Raw genomic sequence first — 15360 nt, forward strand, 5'->3', positions numbered from 1 at the left:
AACCTCCACTGCAAATTGTGATGCTTATTGTTGGAACACGAGGAGATGTACAACCATTTGTTGCCATCGGAAAACGTTTGCAGGTTATTATCATTTTCTGCCTTATATGAGCCCTTTAATAGGTCTTGTTGGGGGAAAAAGTGAAATGAAAAACCAAAAAGCGAAGTTCTGCCACTATCCCACTTGTTGGCACCTTGTGTCATGCATCATCTTGTAGTGCATGATACAACTGCACATGTGACCTCATGTGAAAACTTTTCATCATACTGTAAATCAGAACATATACTCTACTAGCAATATGACTTTGTGGAAACTTTGCTTGCAGGAGTATGGGCATAGGGTTAGATTAGCAACTCATGCTAATTTCAAAGAGTTTGTCATGACTGCTGGGCTGGAGTTCTTTCCTTTAGGTGGAGATCCAAAAGTTCTTGCTGATTGTAAGTGTTCAAATCCTACTTTCTCAAAAGTCCCCCCCCCCCCCCTTTTTTTGACAATGAGAATCTCATCTGACTATTCCGTTGCGTATTAACTGCTGAGATAGTAAATTATCTTTATAGAGGAACAAGTCAGTCGTGCTCCTCTTAGAAAGATTAGATCTTTGACCGGTTAATAAGTAATGCAGAACACCACCTATGGCGATGCAATGTAGTTGATATGATTGATTAAAGGAAGTCGTCTTTCCTTGGAGTTGGAAAGGGTTGGGGCTCCTCCAAAAAAACATTAAGACTCCACCTAAGATGATTCAAGGAAGTTCATTGAAAACTAAATTTGGCATTGACCTTTCATAGGGAATGTAAATTTTTTTAATAGAATTTATAATTTCTTTGAAACTTTTCAAAAGCTGATGTATTCAAGTCTGGCTGCCTTAGTGTAATGTTAACAATGCACACTTGGCAAACTTTCCACCCTTCTCCTTCAATGTAGACATTCTGGAGGATAGTACCCCTATTAATCATTACAACAAATTCCCAGCTTTGGTCCAGAAAGCACATGCATCCCTTAATAAGAATGGGGTAATGGTGAGGTTATGGGTTTTAGTCCCATAGAGTGTGCGCGTTTCTTATCAAAAGAAAAAAGAAAAGGAAAAAAAAAAGGTTCTAGAAACATATAGACAGTAGAGAGAATGGCAGATATTAGCATCAGCATATGCTTTTAGAATAATGGAGATGTGTGATGAAACACTGAGATCAATTTGAAAGGTTAAAATAAATGTATAGTTAGTAACATATGTGTGACGCCTAATGCACAATGATTATGAGCACAGCATTATAGATATTAATCTAGGGAAAATTTTTAGAAAATAAGTTGCATTGTGAGTTCATTGCGAAAAGCATTGTGGGTGATATAATCTTTGGAAGATATGTTAATCAAGTGATTTTATGACTACCACCTTTATGTAACAGTATACATCAGCAACATTATTGGTGGTAATGTGGCACTGAGTGATACCCAGAGACCCTTGATTTCACCTGTTGCACTGAGTTATAACATTGCATGATATAAGGATGTGGCTACTGAATACTCCTAAATAGTGGAAATTCATTGAGAAGTCAAGAAGTCCAGTACTAGTAATGTAACTGCATTCGATACTTCTACCATAGTCCGACTTAACGTAGACCATAACTATGAATTAATAGTGTCCTGGTGGTAATGAGAAATGATGTGGGGGGTAAAAGATTAGATAAAGGATTTATATGTTACTGAGTGGATTAAAATTGTAGGCCCATTTGTTGTGCTGTAGCAATTAACAGGTTCTGTAGGTAATATCAAATCCTGGTTTCTGTTTTGAATTTGCAAGTTTCTGTCTCTGCTAAGGAAAGAAAAACAAGTCTCATAGGCCTTCATCAAGAATGCATTGAAGAAAACCTAGAGAGATAGTTGCAAGAAATGTTGTTACAGTTGAACACATTGCCAAATCTCCAAAGAATTAAAAAAACATAGTCTGTAAAATGGCTAAAAACTAAATGTTCTCTAGATGAACTCGGAAATGTTTTGGGATTAAGTGCTCTTTGGACTTGAGAACCTTATGATTTCCCTTTTGTGACTTGATTATTGAAGCTATATATTCCATGGTTGGCTTTTCATGTCGATCCTTGTTTTTAAATTGAGTATCTTTAGAACTTGAATTCATAAGGTACTAAATTTGATTGTAGCAAATTATTAAGGCTTTTATTTTATTTCCTTTCTCAATGTCTCTCTTTTAATTTTCCTAATTTATTGCATGAAATTTATGGTTGTACCTCAATTGCGTAGAGTTCATTCTCATACTTTTGACTGCCCAACCTTGATTCCTGTAGTTACGGTAATGACGGACAGATTTTTGGTTGGGCTTATAAAACTATGGGTTCTTTTATTGCATAGCCCATTGGTTTTCAAATTGAATCAGTTTAGAACTTGCCAATGAAAAAAAAAGAATCAGTTTGGGGCTTGAATCCAGGAGATGAATTTCACCAGTGTGCTTTAGCTCAAATGGTACCAAGTCCCCAGTAAGGATGGGGTGGAGCTTGAATCCATGGGTTCAAGATTCACTGACTGCCTTTCATGAACTCATAATGTATTTTCCTCCCTTTTTCTTTCAACCTTGTTGTTTACTTCATAATGATTTATGTCTTTTATGCAGATATGGTCAAGAATAAAGGGTTCTTACCATCAGGACCTTCAGAAATATCGATCCAGCGAAGTCAAATAAAGAATATTATATTCTCTTTACTTCCTGCATGCAAGGATCCAGATCCCGAATCCAAAGTTCCTTTTACAGCAGATGCAATAATAGCCAATCCTCCAGCATATGGTTAGCTTCTGTCACTTTTTTATTTTTGTATGTTATTTCCTTAAAATTTTATCTAGAAATTTTCAAAGATCAATAGGTTTCTTTTCACTCAAAGTGCTGTCTTAAAATTTAAGAAGGATTTATACAGCAAATGGTGGCTGTGCTACTTCATAGCAGCAAAGTTGGAAACCTGGGGTAGTTGACATTGTCTATTGCAAGTTTTCACAAACATTTAAATAAGTTGTTTGCCAAATTGAACAACACTAAGATGATGGATCATGCATATTTTTATTTGGGTACTATGTTATTTTCTTAAAAAGTTCGTAAGCATATTAAATTCGAAAAATGTACTTTTGTCTTTGTCAAGTACTTCATTACTGATTTCTATCATAATGGTTTGGGGGAGGAAGATCTGATGAGGGGAGTTGCACTGTAAGAAGGGTGGAATGTCTCCATAGAAGTAGCTTGAGAAAAAATTGAGGCAATTTGTAAGAAGTGCTTAGGTGAGCTAGCAGTCAGAAAGTTTTTGACCTTAGTAAAGAGATATATCCATTCACCTTGTGGCTGTGATCTTGAGAGGTAGTATTTTTCTGAGAATGATACTTACTCTCGACTGACTTCTTTGACGCTACTTAGAGTTGCCATTGAATGGCTGAAAAGCTTCACAAAACTGCACTTGTTGTGGGGCTCCTTACAGTGTAAGGGGTGGCATATAAAGAAATAGCCATGAATTTATTCAAGCCCAGTAGTCATTCTCAACATGCGTTTTATTCGATTTATACCTATCCTGCTTATATTTTAACATGTTTCATGGAGAACCACTCAAAAAATATGCGTGGAGGTGGTGCAGCCAAGGAAGTTTGGAGGATGTTTCTGTTGTGTATAATGTGGTGTATTTGGCGTGAAAGAAATGCTCAGAATTTTGAAGATGTAGAGACCTCGACGTTCGAATTGAGGAAGCTTCTACTTAACACAATAAATATTTGGATAGCGGCACATCATAGCTTGCGTGTTTTTACTTAGGCAGATTTTCTAAATTTATGAATTTTTTTTTGTTCATATTAGGAGTTCTCTTGTATACTCCTTGTGTACTAAGGTTGCGCAGCTTGCGCCCCTTTGTGCTTTATTAATGATATGACATTGTTTATAAAAAAAAAAAAAAACCCGTGAACCTATTGGAAAGATTGTGGCTGAGGCTCTATCCCAAGGTTGAGTCTTCGATGTCCTTCATGTGATTCCACCAAGTCAAATCTCCATAAGGATTTTCCTATATATGTAATTGGTTGAAGGAGGTGCATCTACATGGCTTTTCTTATATGTAATTGGTTGAAGGAGATGGTTTTAATCAAGTGAATAGCCGTGATGCTTCTTCACTGACAACGTGACAGGCTCCATAGTGCTGTTTTTTAATCCAATTAGGTGTTGTGCATCATGGTGGGGAGCTAGGGTGTACTTGTGGAAGTGGCCTCTATGATATCCTTTAGTTCTTGACATGATTTATGTGATTGGCCTTAGTGTTATTGATGTGATAATGATTGTTAGAAGAGTTTGCTAGGGCTTAGAGTACATGGGTATTTTAGTCATTGTAATATTTTTCAACCTATATAATAAACGTGCGGGGTAACGAGCCTCCACCTTCTCTCTAAACTTTTCATGGAAAGTTGCAAACTACAAAATGGTATCAGAGTGTGTTTAGGATCCTTGTCGAAACCGCTTGTTTGTAGTCTTGATTTTTTTTTTTTTGGTTGACGTTTGATATCTTGGTGTTGGTATTTATAGTCCCAGTGGCAGCACCAGTGACTTGATGAAGCACTACAAGAGCTAAACATTGTGACCGGGAAATCTCCGGTGTGAAAGAAATCGATTATGTTTGTTCTTTGGAGGTGTCAGATCAATTTTGGTGGTGTAGTTTGGTTTTCTGTGATGTTTTCAGTGATTTTGTGGTGTCTCAGTAGTTTTCGTGGTCGGTGGCATTCTTTGTGGTGCTTGGTGGCTATTTTGGTGAACTCTTGCGATTATAAGTGGTTTTTGTGGTTTCTGGCAGCTTCGTGGTGGTGCTCAGTTGAATGTGCGTTATCTCATGCTCTTTTTGTCTTCAATAAATTGTAATGTTCAATTGAATCACAATTGGAAATTAACTTACACTGTGGTGAAAGAATAGAGGCATCAGGGGTCATGTCATACCAGTACAGAATCTAGGATAGGATTTTAGCAAGTGTTGGCACATGTATAACATAGGAAAACAAAACATCACCGGTAGATAGTAGTGTTTTTGGCACGTTCCCTAGCAGAAATCTAGATGACATTTCATCTCAGAAACTGTTTTTTTTTTAATGGATTTAAAAATGACGATTTAGTTAAAGACTGGACATTTCTGGGCTGTTTCAAGTGTTTAATGACCTGAATTTTGGAAAAGTGTATTTTCTTTTAAAATTCTTAAAAGCAGTATTTTTAGGGATATATTTGTAAAATGATTTCTAAATTTACTTGCCTGTTGTGTCTTGTTATTTTTAGTTTCTCTCTCTTTAGAAATTTAAGACAGTTCTTGTTTTCTCTACTAAACAGGTTCGTATAAAGTTTGGTGTGACTGTGAGTCAGCCGCTCGGAACACAGTCGCATGGATGTCAATAAAGCGCTTTCAGAATATGATTCATATTATTTAAGCAAGCTTACATGCTTGTGTTTGCAATATATGCATATGCATGTACTTGCAATATAATTAATTTGATTTTTGACAACAAACAAGATTTAACAACTAAATCAAGAAGTCATTTATATGATGTAGGTTCTGCTTGCCTTTAGAAAATTCCAGTTGGTGATAATAAGAGGGTGGCTATTTGAGGAAGTCTATTGTTAGGGAGATTGATGCCTTAGAGAGTCTTTTTAGTGAGCCCAAAATATAGCATATTGAGACACCACTAAACCCAAAAGCTTAAGCCTATAGGTTTGGGGCCCAACTATGTTATAGTCACTCACACTTATGACATCTTTCCAATGCGGGACTCAAAACCTTTCTACACTCACATGTGTATACTCAAAAATCTCTCTCATGTGTGAGTCCATTAACACATTGTTTTTTTTTTTTGATATGTAATATCAATTCATATATAAGCGCAAAGGGGCGCAACCCATGTACATAGGTGGTATACAATAGAGCCCAAGTATACAATAGCTTTTAAGTTGAAAATAAAGCACATAAATCTAAAAATTCAGCAAACGTTGAAGCTTGCGACGAATGCCACATTACTCTCCACGAGTAAAGTGTTTGGAGTACCATTTTCTTCAACTCGATTAGCCCAAGTTCACGGTCCTCAAAACTCCGTGCATTCCTTTCTCTCCATAGACACCACATTACTCACAAAGGAACCATTCTCCTTTCACTCCAAGGACGCTCATCCATGCTCTCACCTTGCACCCTTTTTTTTGTCCTTACGACAAGAACCTTTGTTCGTGCTTGCGCTACTCCACCATACCACACATCACCATCGGTCTGATACCATTTGTTAGGGTGATTGATACATTGGAAAGTTTTTTAAGTGAATCCATAATATAACATGTTGAGACAGCATTCAAGCAAAAAGCTTAAGTCTATGGGTTTGGGCCCAACACTCACACTTATGACATCTTTCCAAGGTGGGACTCAAACCTTTCTACACTTACACGTGTATACTCAACATTTATCTATTAAACCTACTTGATGTTTAGTTTGTTTGATTCGTTAAAACTTGAAGTTCAAGTCCTTCTGCATTGTCTATTTGTTCTCATGTTTTAGTCTAGTCTACTTTTCCAGTTTATATGCGTGTTTCAGGACTCAGGTTCTCTGGCTATAGCTTCTCTACTAAATGTCGTTGTGCTAGCCTTGTTAAAGACAAAAAATAATGATATAATAGTAACTCTGTTAAGTTGATGTCAAAGACTGCTGGAAGTCATTCAATTGACTGTTAACATGTGTAAATATTTGTTCAGGACATACTCATGTTGCTGAGGCGCTAAGAGTACCACTCCATATATTTTTCACAATGCCATGGACGTAAGTCTTGTTTTGTGGGTTAAGCTTGTTGCTACAGATATTCTATCAAATAGTTCATTTGATTCTGACAACGTGTTTCAATTTTTGAGTGCATTATTCATTTAAAATTACATATTTCTCAGTGAAACATGATAAGATGATCTACATAGTAGCCAAAAAGTGTTATTCTCTTGCATGCCTTTCTTTTTTCTTTTTTTTTGGGTTAGCTTTTATATACCAACTTAATCTGGGACTATTATTACGAATTATAAATATTTGACTCGTTTTTTCAGGCCTACTAGTGAATTCCCTCACCCTCTATCCCGTGTTGGGCAACAAATTGGATATAGAGTGAGTCTCTTTTAGTACTTTCTTAATCCTTATTGATTTTTATTTTTTGTGAACGAATACTTCAATTGGTAATTGTATATTTTATAATTTTAGTTAGACTACCTTTTGCAGCTTTCTTATCAGATTGTTGATGCATTAATTTGGCTTGGAATACGAGACATCATTAATGAGTTCAGGAAGAAAAAGCTAAAGTTAAGACCTGTTACATATCTACAAGGATCGGATAGCTCTCCTCTTGAAGTTCCCTATGGATACCTATGGAGTCCTCACCTTGTTCCCAAACCAAAAGGTGATATGTTCACATTTCCCATTATGCTTTTCATTGACTCAATGTGATATGGGGTACTTGATTGTTGAAATTACATAAAAGATTTTAAGAATGCCATAGTTCTACTACACTAGAATTATCTCTTTTAAGTTTCTTTTCTTATGTAAACATCTATTTTTTTTTTTTGTAAAATCTCTAATTGGTTGTATTAATATTGTTGATGTGGCATTTGTTGAGATTTTAAGATTGTTGCTGATAATTTGAGATAGACTGGACATAGTTTATCAAAACTTCGATTGAGGTTGTGAACATAAAGACACATTCAAAGATCTTGGTGGTAAGAAAAAATAGAGGAGATGAAGGAAATAATATGGAGTGAAGAGATAATTTATCTAGGACAGAAGAAAGTATCCTATTAATAAGACAACATTGTAGTTAGAAATAATATTGTGGTATGCTACGGAGGGGGAGTCTTTGTGGAGGTCAGTGGTGGAAACTTAGTATGATAGTTTGTGGGGAGGTTGGTGTTCTAATGAGGTTGTGGGGCCCTTGGGAGCAGGAGTGTGGAAATATATTAGGAGGGGTTGGGGAGTTTTCTCTAGATTTGTTAGATATGAGTTGGGAAATGGGTACAAGGTGAGGTTTTGGAATGATTTATGGTGTGGGGAACAACCCTTGAAGGTTTCTTATCCGAACTTGTTTAGTTTTGCACTTTGTAAGGATGCATGAGTGGTAGACCATATTCAGTTTGGGAATGAAAATCTACAATGGAATATATTCTTTACTAGACCAGTGCATAATTGGGAGGTGGAAGTGGTATTTCTTTCTTTGAGCTATTGTATTCTCACAAACTAAGGCAAGGAGGCCATGATAGAATTTGTTGGATCCTTTCCAAACGGAGAAAGTTTGAGGTGAAGTCCTACTATCATGTGTTATGCGCTCCTGTAAATTCCCCTTTTTCTTGGAAGAGCATTTTGAGAGTTAAAACTCCTTCAAGAGTGACGTTTTTTGTGTGGACGATGACTTTAGGGAAAATTTGGACGTTGGATAATTTGAGAAAGAGGAATGTCATAGTGGTGGATTGGTGTTGTATGAGCAAGAAGAGTGGGGATTCTATTGATCACCTCCTTCTCCATTGTGAAATAGCTAGAAAATTATGGAGTTCACTTTTCCATTGTGTTGATCGTGTTATGCCTAGAAGGGTGATAGAGTTGTTTATGAGTTGGAGAGGACAGATAGGAAGTCGTAATATTTTGGAAGTTTGGAGGTTGGCTCCTTTGTGTATAATGTGGTTTATTTAGAGAGAGAATGCAAGGAGTTTTGAAGAATGAGAGACTTCGGTTAGAGCTGAAAATGTTTTTGGTCAAATCCCTCTACACATGGATAGCAGCATTCAATACTTTGCCATTTTCTATTTTCCCTAGTTTTTTGATTTTTGTTCATGTTAGAAGAGTTAGGGTTTGAGTCATTAGGGTTTTGGGGGTATTTTAGTCTCTATGGTATTTTCCTAATCCTATATAATAGGATGCTTGTATTAGGTTAACATAAGTTGAATAATATAATAGCCTCCGCCTTTTGTGTTTAAACCGTTCATACAAACTATAACATGGTATCAGAGCTTGTTTCGATTCTTGGGTAGTTTAGTTTTCTTCTTGGTGGCAGCACTGCCCATGTGGGCTAATCCACACGGGCAGTACCTTCAAAGAGCTCCGTAGAGCTGTTTTGTTCTTGTTTTAAGGTGACCGGAACTCCTTCCGGTGAGAAAAAAAAAATATATATATATATATTTTGTTTGTTTTTGATGTTCTGTGATGCTGGCTGGATGGTTCTGTGGTGGTTTTCTATCTTGTCTGAAGTGGCCGGAGTATTCTGTGGTAGCCGGAAAAGTTGCAGCAGCCATCTCTTGTATACATTTTATGTACTAGAATTGCGCCTCTTTGCACTATTAATGAAAGTGAATAATATATATATATAAAGTAAATGCATCACTCTTAAAACATTTTGGGAAATGCATGTTAAATAAGAGAGCTGAAACAATTTTCGACAAATGATGATTCTTACGCTCAGTCACCATTTTTTTGGGAAATGAATTCAGGAGGTTTTGTTAATAATGCCTTTATCAGACAAATAAATAGCAGAGGAACTAGATGCATAGTCTATGGCATTATTAGAAATGCAAAACATGAATTTTTCATCCAAATTGAGTTTTAATTTCACTATAGAATGTCTGAAATATAGAGAATAACCATGTCATATGTGAGCCTGGGTATAACAATGTCAGATCGTTTTTCATCAAGAAGAACAATGTCATTCCACTTATGGGCCACAATTAAGCATACTTATTTCCTGGTATAGCATCATTTCATAACAAAGAGCCTTGGCAAGGACAGATATCCCTCCTTTGAAGAGACCTGATGGGTTGAACCATAGGGTTCTCCATGTAGATCCTAACAATATTTCACTAAATGATTATTACAACCACAATGAGTATACTTACGAGATTCATGGCCTCCAGTACAACTTCCCATCTAGAGTCACGACCACCACCTGAACCCGGATCACATCTTGTAACGCCCCCATCCGTTAGGACTAGGTTTGTCAACTGGTTCTCTCATAGGAGCAAAGCATTATAAGGTTTACTACAGTAATTAACTAAATGTGGTAGTAAATGCATGATAAAAATGTCATCAAATTTTAAACTTGATTGAATGCAGAAACTCTTGGTCAAATTTCTAAAATGTCATCAAATTTTCATGCATGCAAATGGCGAAAGTAATAATCAGGCTGAGAATTTTATCCTTGTTATGTAAGAGGAACTTAATTTTTTCTGGGGCGTATAATGGTTTTGGGGCTTTATGAGCATTTATTATGGTTCTTGAATTTCAAAATATGTAAATTGCCTCAAAATTTTCAGTAGGTCTCCTTGCTTGATTGTGAATTTAATCTCGTGTTTCACTTAGAAGATGATGTAAAATTGCAGTGCTATAGTATTAATCTGGGTGAGATCTCTTCCTAACTCTACATATCAGGACCTATTTTTTAATGTTGAAACTTCCATTACACGTTCTCTAATACAGGTCATTTGAGAACCAGATTGCTTATGAATTTGGTTTGTATATTCTTTCCAAAGAAAAGTGAGGATATGATCGTGTTTTGGTGAACTTGTAGTCATTGTCTGAGATGCCAAAAGTGATGGAACCTTTATTTCTCTTCCCTTATCTTGCACCAAATGTCTTCAGGGACAGTGGGTCAGATAGCATTTTGGCTGCACTTGGGTTGGGTTGTTCTCAAATGACATGTTCTTGGGTGGAAATAGTTGTTCCTTCATGTATTATTACTTTCTCTATCTTTGCATATGAGGCTTTTGTTTTTCATTTTTAATATTAACCGAATCTCATGTCTTCGCCGGAGACGGTCCACAGTCACTGGAAACAGCAGACCACTCAGAAAATACCAAAACTGAACCCACAGAATGAATCGATGACAACAAGTAGCCTTTTTTTTGTTTTTTTTTTTCAACTCCAAGAAATTTTTTTTTCTGATGACCACCATGTATGCCGGCCACCTTGTGGATCACCAACCAGCATAGACCACGTCGAGACCCACTCATACTTCTTGACAGAACGCACACCCCAACACAGACGATGAAAAACTTGATGGCTGCGATGACGACGACATCACACCCCTAAGGACGGTGATATCGACACCATCTACCCCCGTTCATGGGCATGAAGCCCAAACAGAATCCTGTATTTCTGGATAAAGAGCAGGGTATTCAACTGGTTTTTTTTTTTTTTGAGAAAAGAGAAAAGAAAAAAAATGGAGTGGGTATGAGAGAATCGTTGCTCTGATACCATGTAGTTTTGTATATTGGACAGAATAGAACAATAGAATAGAGGAGGCTATTAATCATGACCTTGCCACACTCCCCTCATACTGTATATATATATAAACCAACATAGAGTACAAAGACCAAAATACCCATACAATATATTTTTCTTACATCTTTCAATGCTAAATTGTTTTTGGTGTACTGCCTCCATCCTCATTTTTGCTGATACCTTGAGCACTCACAGGCGTGCTCTTGGTGCTGCTACTTGATGGACGTTATACTAATTAAAGCTATTTGTTTTGCAGATTGGGGACCTAACATTGATGTAGTTGGATTTTGTTTTCTTGACCTTGCGTCAAATTATCAACCTCCAGATTCACTAGTGAAATGGCTTGAAGCTGGAAAAGGGCCCATCTATGTTGGGTTTGGTAGCCTTGTGAGTTTCTTTTCTCTGAACTTTTACTTTTATTTCTATTTTTGTTTATGGATTTTATATTTTGATGAAACATAACATCCAACAAAAGATATTGAAAAATTAGGGATATTTGATTATTCTTTTCTATCGAGAGAGTATATTGAAGGTGTATTTATTATAGATGAGTCTTGAAGAGATTATAGCTTATTTGTATAGTCATTTAGATTGATTCTGGAATCTCTAATCTGAATAGTTTAACAACCCTTGCCTCCTGGGCATGAGGATAAACTGCTTAGCCCGTCAGGGGTGAAAGCTCTTGATTATCTGGTAACTGGTTCTGGCGGGTAGGGTCAATTACCCGTAGGAATTTGATTAACGGTGAGGATTGTTGTACAGTATGCGTTTGCGACGTGCAATTAATCTAAGTAAAGTTCTCCCACGTTTTCAAAAAAAAAAAAAAATAGTTTAACAACCCGCATAATAAACTATGAAGTTTAAGAGTTTATATCTTCCTCCTCGATGCCTTCCTGAAGCTACTTTATAGGGTTTTTGGTGTGAGCATTGTGTAATCAACTTAATAACAAACTATGTAGCATTACTGTGGAGAATGATTACTTTATGGTCATATTTCTAGATAGGGTCAAAAGAAGGTAGCCCGAGTATATGCTAAACTCTGCACGACAGCACGACAAGTATGTGATTGACTAATATTCTCACTTTTTTGAAGTACTTTTTACTGCTTAGGAGATGAAAGTGAATATTGTAGATAAACTGTAATTGTGTAACCTTTTATGTGCATGTTTTCACATGAAGGGACGTTCTATCACAGAGCATTTGACAATACATGTTGCATAAGGGCAGAATATTTGTTATGATATATTAGTACTTCATGTTGATGTTAGGAAACATAATCAATTCCTGATTCCCTGATTTTGTTCTCATTATTATTGTGATATGCATCTATTTGATTTCCATAATAAGTTGTATTCCTTTTCTATTTAAGCATGCAGATGCCATATTGGCTAAGGCAGAAAACAATATATAATTGGTATTTTTCTTCCATTATTCAACTCTTCGAAATACTAATATCTTGTAAACCTTTTGGAAAAAGAATTTGTAATTTAACGAATATCATGTTAAATCACTAATTGTTCTAAAAGTTTAAGCTGAAACGAAATAGTAAATTTAAGGGTAAAGTCTACTTAACCCTCTCAAACTACCATTCCAATGACAATCTACCCCCCAAACTATCAATTGTGATAATTTACCCCCCAAACTACCAAAACAATGACAATGTACCTCGGATTTTAACAAAATGACAAAATTTCCCTTACTAAAATAAAAATAAAAATACGAAAATTTCATATTTTTTCAAAATTTTAAGGGTATTTTTGTTTTATTGAAAATTTTAAAGGGGTAATTTCATCATTTTGTTAGCATTGAGGGGTACATTGTCATTGTTTTGGTAGTTTGGAGGGTACATTGTCGTAATTGATAGTTTGGGGAGTAGATTGTCAATGGGGCAGTAGTTTGAGAGGGTTAAATGGATTTTGCCCTAAATTTAATCATTTAATTAATATTCTAAAATTCCACACATCTCGGATCTCATTTCCCCCTCCAACTCTTGGAATGCTCCCCTCATCTCCTCTCTCTATGATGAGTCGAGTGCCAAAGGCATCCTTAGAATTAGACTCCCTATTAATCCTACTCCTGAACTCCCCTTCTAGAGATTTCACTTCCAAATCAGCCTACCTCTTTCAAGCCAGCTTGAGACCAACCACTCGGTAGAAAGTCCAAAAAAAAAATTTGGAAGCTCAATCTCAATGATAGACTAAAGCTTCCACTTTGCTTTGAAAAATCTTGGAATATGCTTCCAACCAAGGTACACATTTCTTCTCTCCTTTCCAATTCCTATTCTGACCTCCTGTGCCCCCTTTGCAAAACTGGTAATGTCTCTATAGTCCATCTCTTGTTTAACTGCATTTTTGCCCGAGTGGTTTGGTGAGAATCCTTTTGGCCTCTCAACTCTCAAGCTCTGGGCATCTCCTTCATGACAAACTGGATCAGCACGATTCTGAACCTGAGATAACTGCTTGTCATCCCATTAGCTGGGCATCATCTTCTCCAGATTTTTGCTGTTGTTACCTATGACTGCTTTGGTTCTCCCGAAACAAAGATCATCATGACAACTCCCTCCCAGTGGCTATCTCTTTAGCCAGATCTGTCAAGAAATTTCACTGGAGCATCTCTAAGCCTGGAATCCAATTCTCAACCCTTGGTCGAGAGATAGCAGCCCCCTCCTCAAGATGTTTTCAAGATCAATTTTGATACAGCTGTTAGAGACTCATTCTCAGCTCAGGCTGCTGTCTGCCTAAACTCCAATGGCCTTATTATCCAAGTTGCGACTAATACCTCCTCCCCCCGTGAACCTAACACTAGCAAGGCCTTGGCAGCCCTCCTAGCGGCTTGGTTGGCAACTTCTTTGAACCTCAAGCATTTTGTTTTAGAAGGCGACTCTCTTATAGTGATCACTACCCTGTCATAGCCTGGCCTTATGCTCTTTCTTCTTGGGAAGCAAGGAAGATCAAAAGCAGTGCTAACTTCTGTTCCCACCATATGGAAAAATGGGCCGCATCCATATGCTTCTTTGGATGCATTCCCATCTCCACCCAATCTCGCCTGTTCATCCCCTTAGGAAGTGGGATGGATCCCTCTCTTTAGTTTGTCTTGCTCGGTATTCTTATAAAAAGAACAAAAAATGAAAAAGAAAAAAAAGAGTATAAAATTGGTTTCATGGGGCAAGATTGTAAAGATGGATGTGTGCAACACTAGGAATGGTAGGATAAGGAGTATAATTATTTGTGAGAAGGTGGGAGCAGTTCCAGTTCAAGATAAAATGAGAGAGAGAGTAGTCTGAGATTGTTGTAGTTTGCGTGGAAGGTTTAAAGAACAGGAGGAGGCTCGTTCCTGTTACGTAGCCTACCTCACACATCTTATCATTTAGGTTTTAAGAAATATGATAACCAAAATAACAACAAACCTAATAACTCTCACAAACCCTAATTACTATTCTAACAACCCCCCCCCTCCCCCCCCTCCTTCAAGTTGGAGTATATATATATATATATATATATATATATATATATATATATATATATATATAAAAGTCAAGTTCAGAAGATACAAGCAAATGAGAAACATGCTATAATACTCCCCCTCAAGTTGGAACAACGTGGAGCACACAATACAAAGACTTATAAAAAAATAACAGAAAATGTGCAAAACCAAACATAAACAAGCTGAAATTCCACAAAAAAGCCAACATTGAAAGAAAATTCGCCAAAAATTTCAACTCCAGTCGGTGCTTGCCGCAAAACACAAAGGCTAGTCGAATCTCGCCACAAAACACCAATAACCGTTTGAAACCCATTGCAAAACTCCAAGGCGGGTCGAAGCTCGCTACAAAACACCAATAACCGGTCGAAACCCATCACAAAACTCCAAGGCTGGTCGAATCTCGCCTCAAAGCACCAAGAGTCAATTGGATCTCGCTGCGAAACATCAAGGCCGGTCTGATCTCACCGGAAAACACTATGAACCGGTCGGAACCCACCACAAAACACCAAGGCCGGTTGGATCTCAACTGCCAACTACGACGATTGATTGATGATCAATACAACCAACAAAGGTCAACCACAACCAACAATGGACAACC

The 15360-nt window shown here is 36.9% G+C and overlaps 1 protein-coding gene across 1 annotated transcript in view; it reads left to right on the plus strand.

Annotated features, from left to right (window-relative positions):
• Positions 1 to 15360, plus strand: part of LOC132169741 (sterol 3-beta-glucosyltransferase UGT80A2) — a gene marked incomplete in the record, with an annotated part of 36457 nt that overhangs the window by 8099 nt on the left and 12998 nt on the right. The window contains 7 exon segments of the mRNA XM_088517286.1: positions 2 to 83; positions 326 to 437; positions 2621 to 2791; positions 6737 to 6800; positions 7073 to 7130; positions 7242 to 7419; positions 11536 to 11666. Of these exon segments, the coding sequence (XP_088373412.1) occupies positions 2 to 83; positions 326 to 437; positions 2621 to 2791; positions 6737 to 6800; positions 7073 to 7130; positions 7242 to 7419; positions 11536 to 11666 (796 nt within the window).

This window comes from Corylus avellana, chromosome 1, assembly GCF_965113065.1.
Source record: "Corylus avellana chromosome 1, dhCorAvel1.hap1.2, whole genome shotgun sequence".
NCBI classification, from domain to species: domain Eukaryota; kingdom Viridiplantae; phylum Streptophyta; class Magnoliopsida; order Fagales; family Betulaceae; genus Corylus; species Corylus avellana.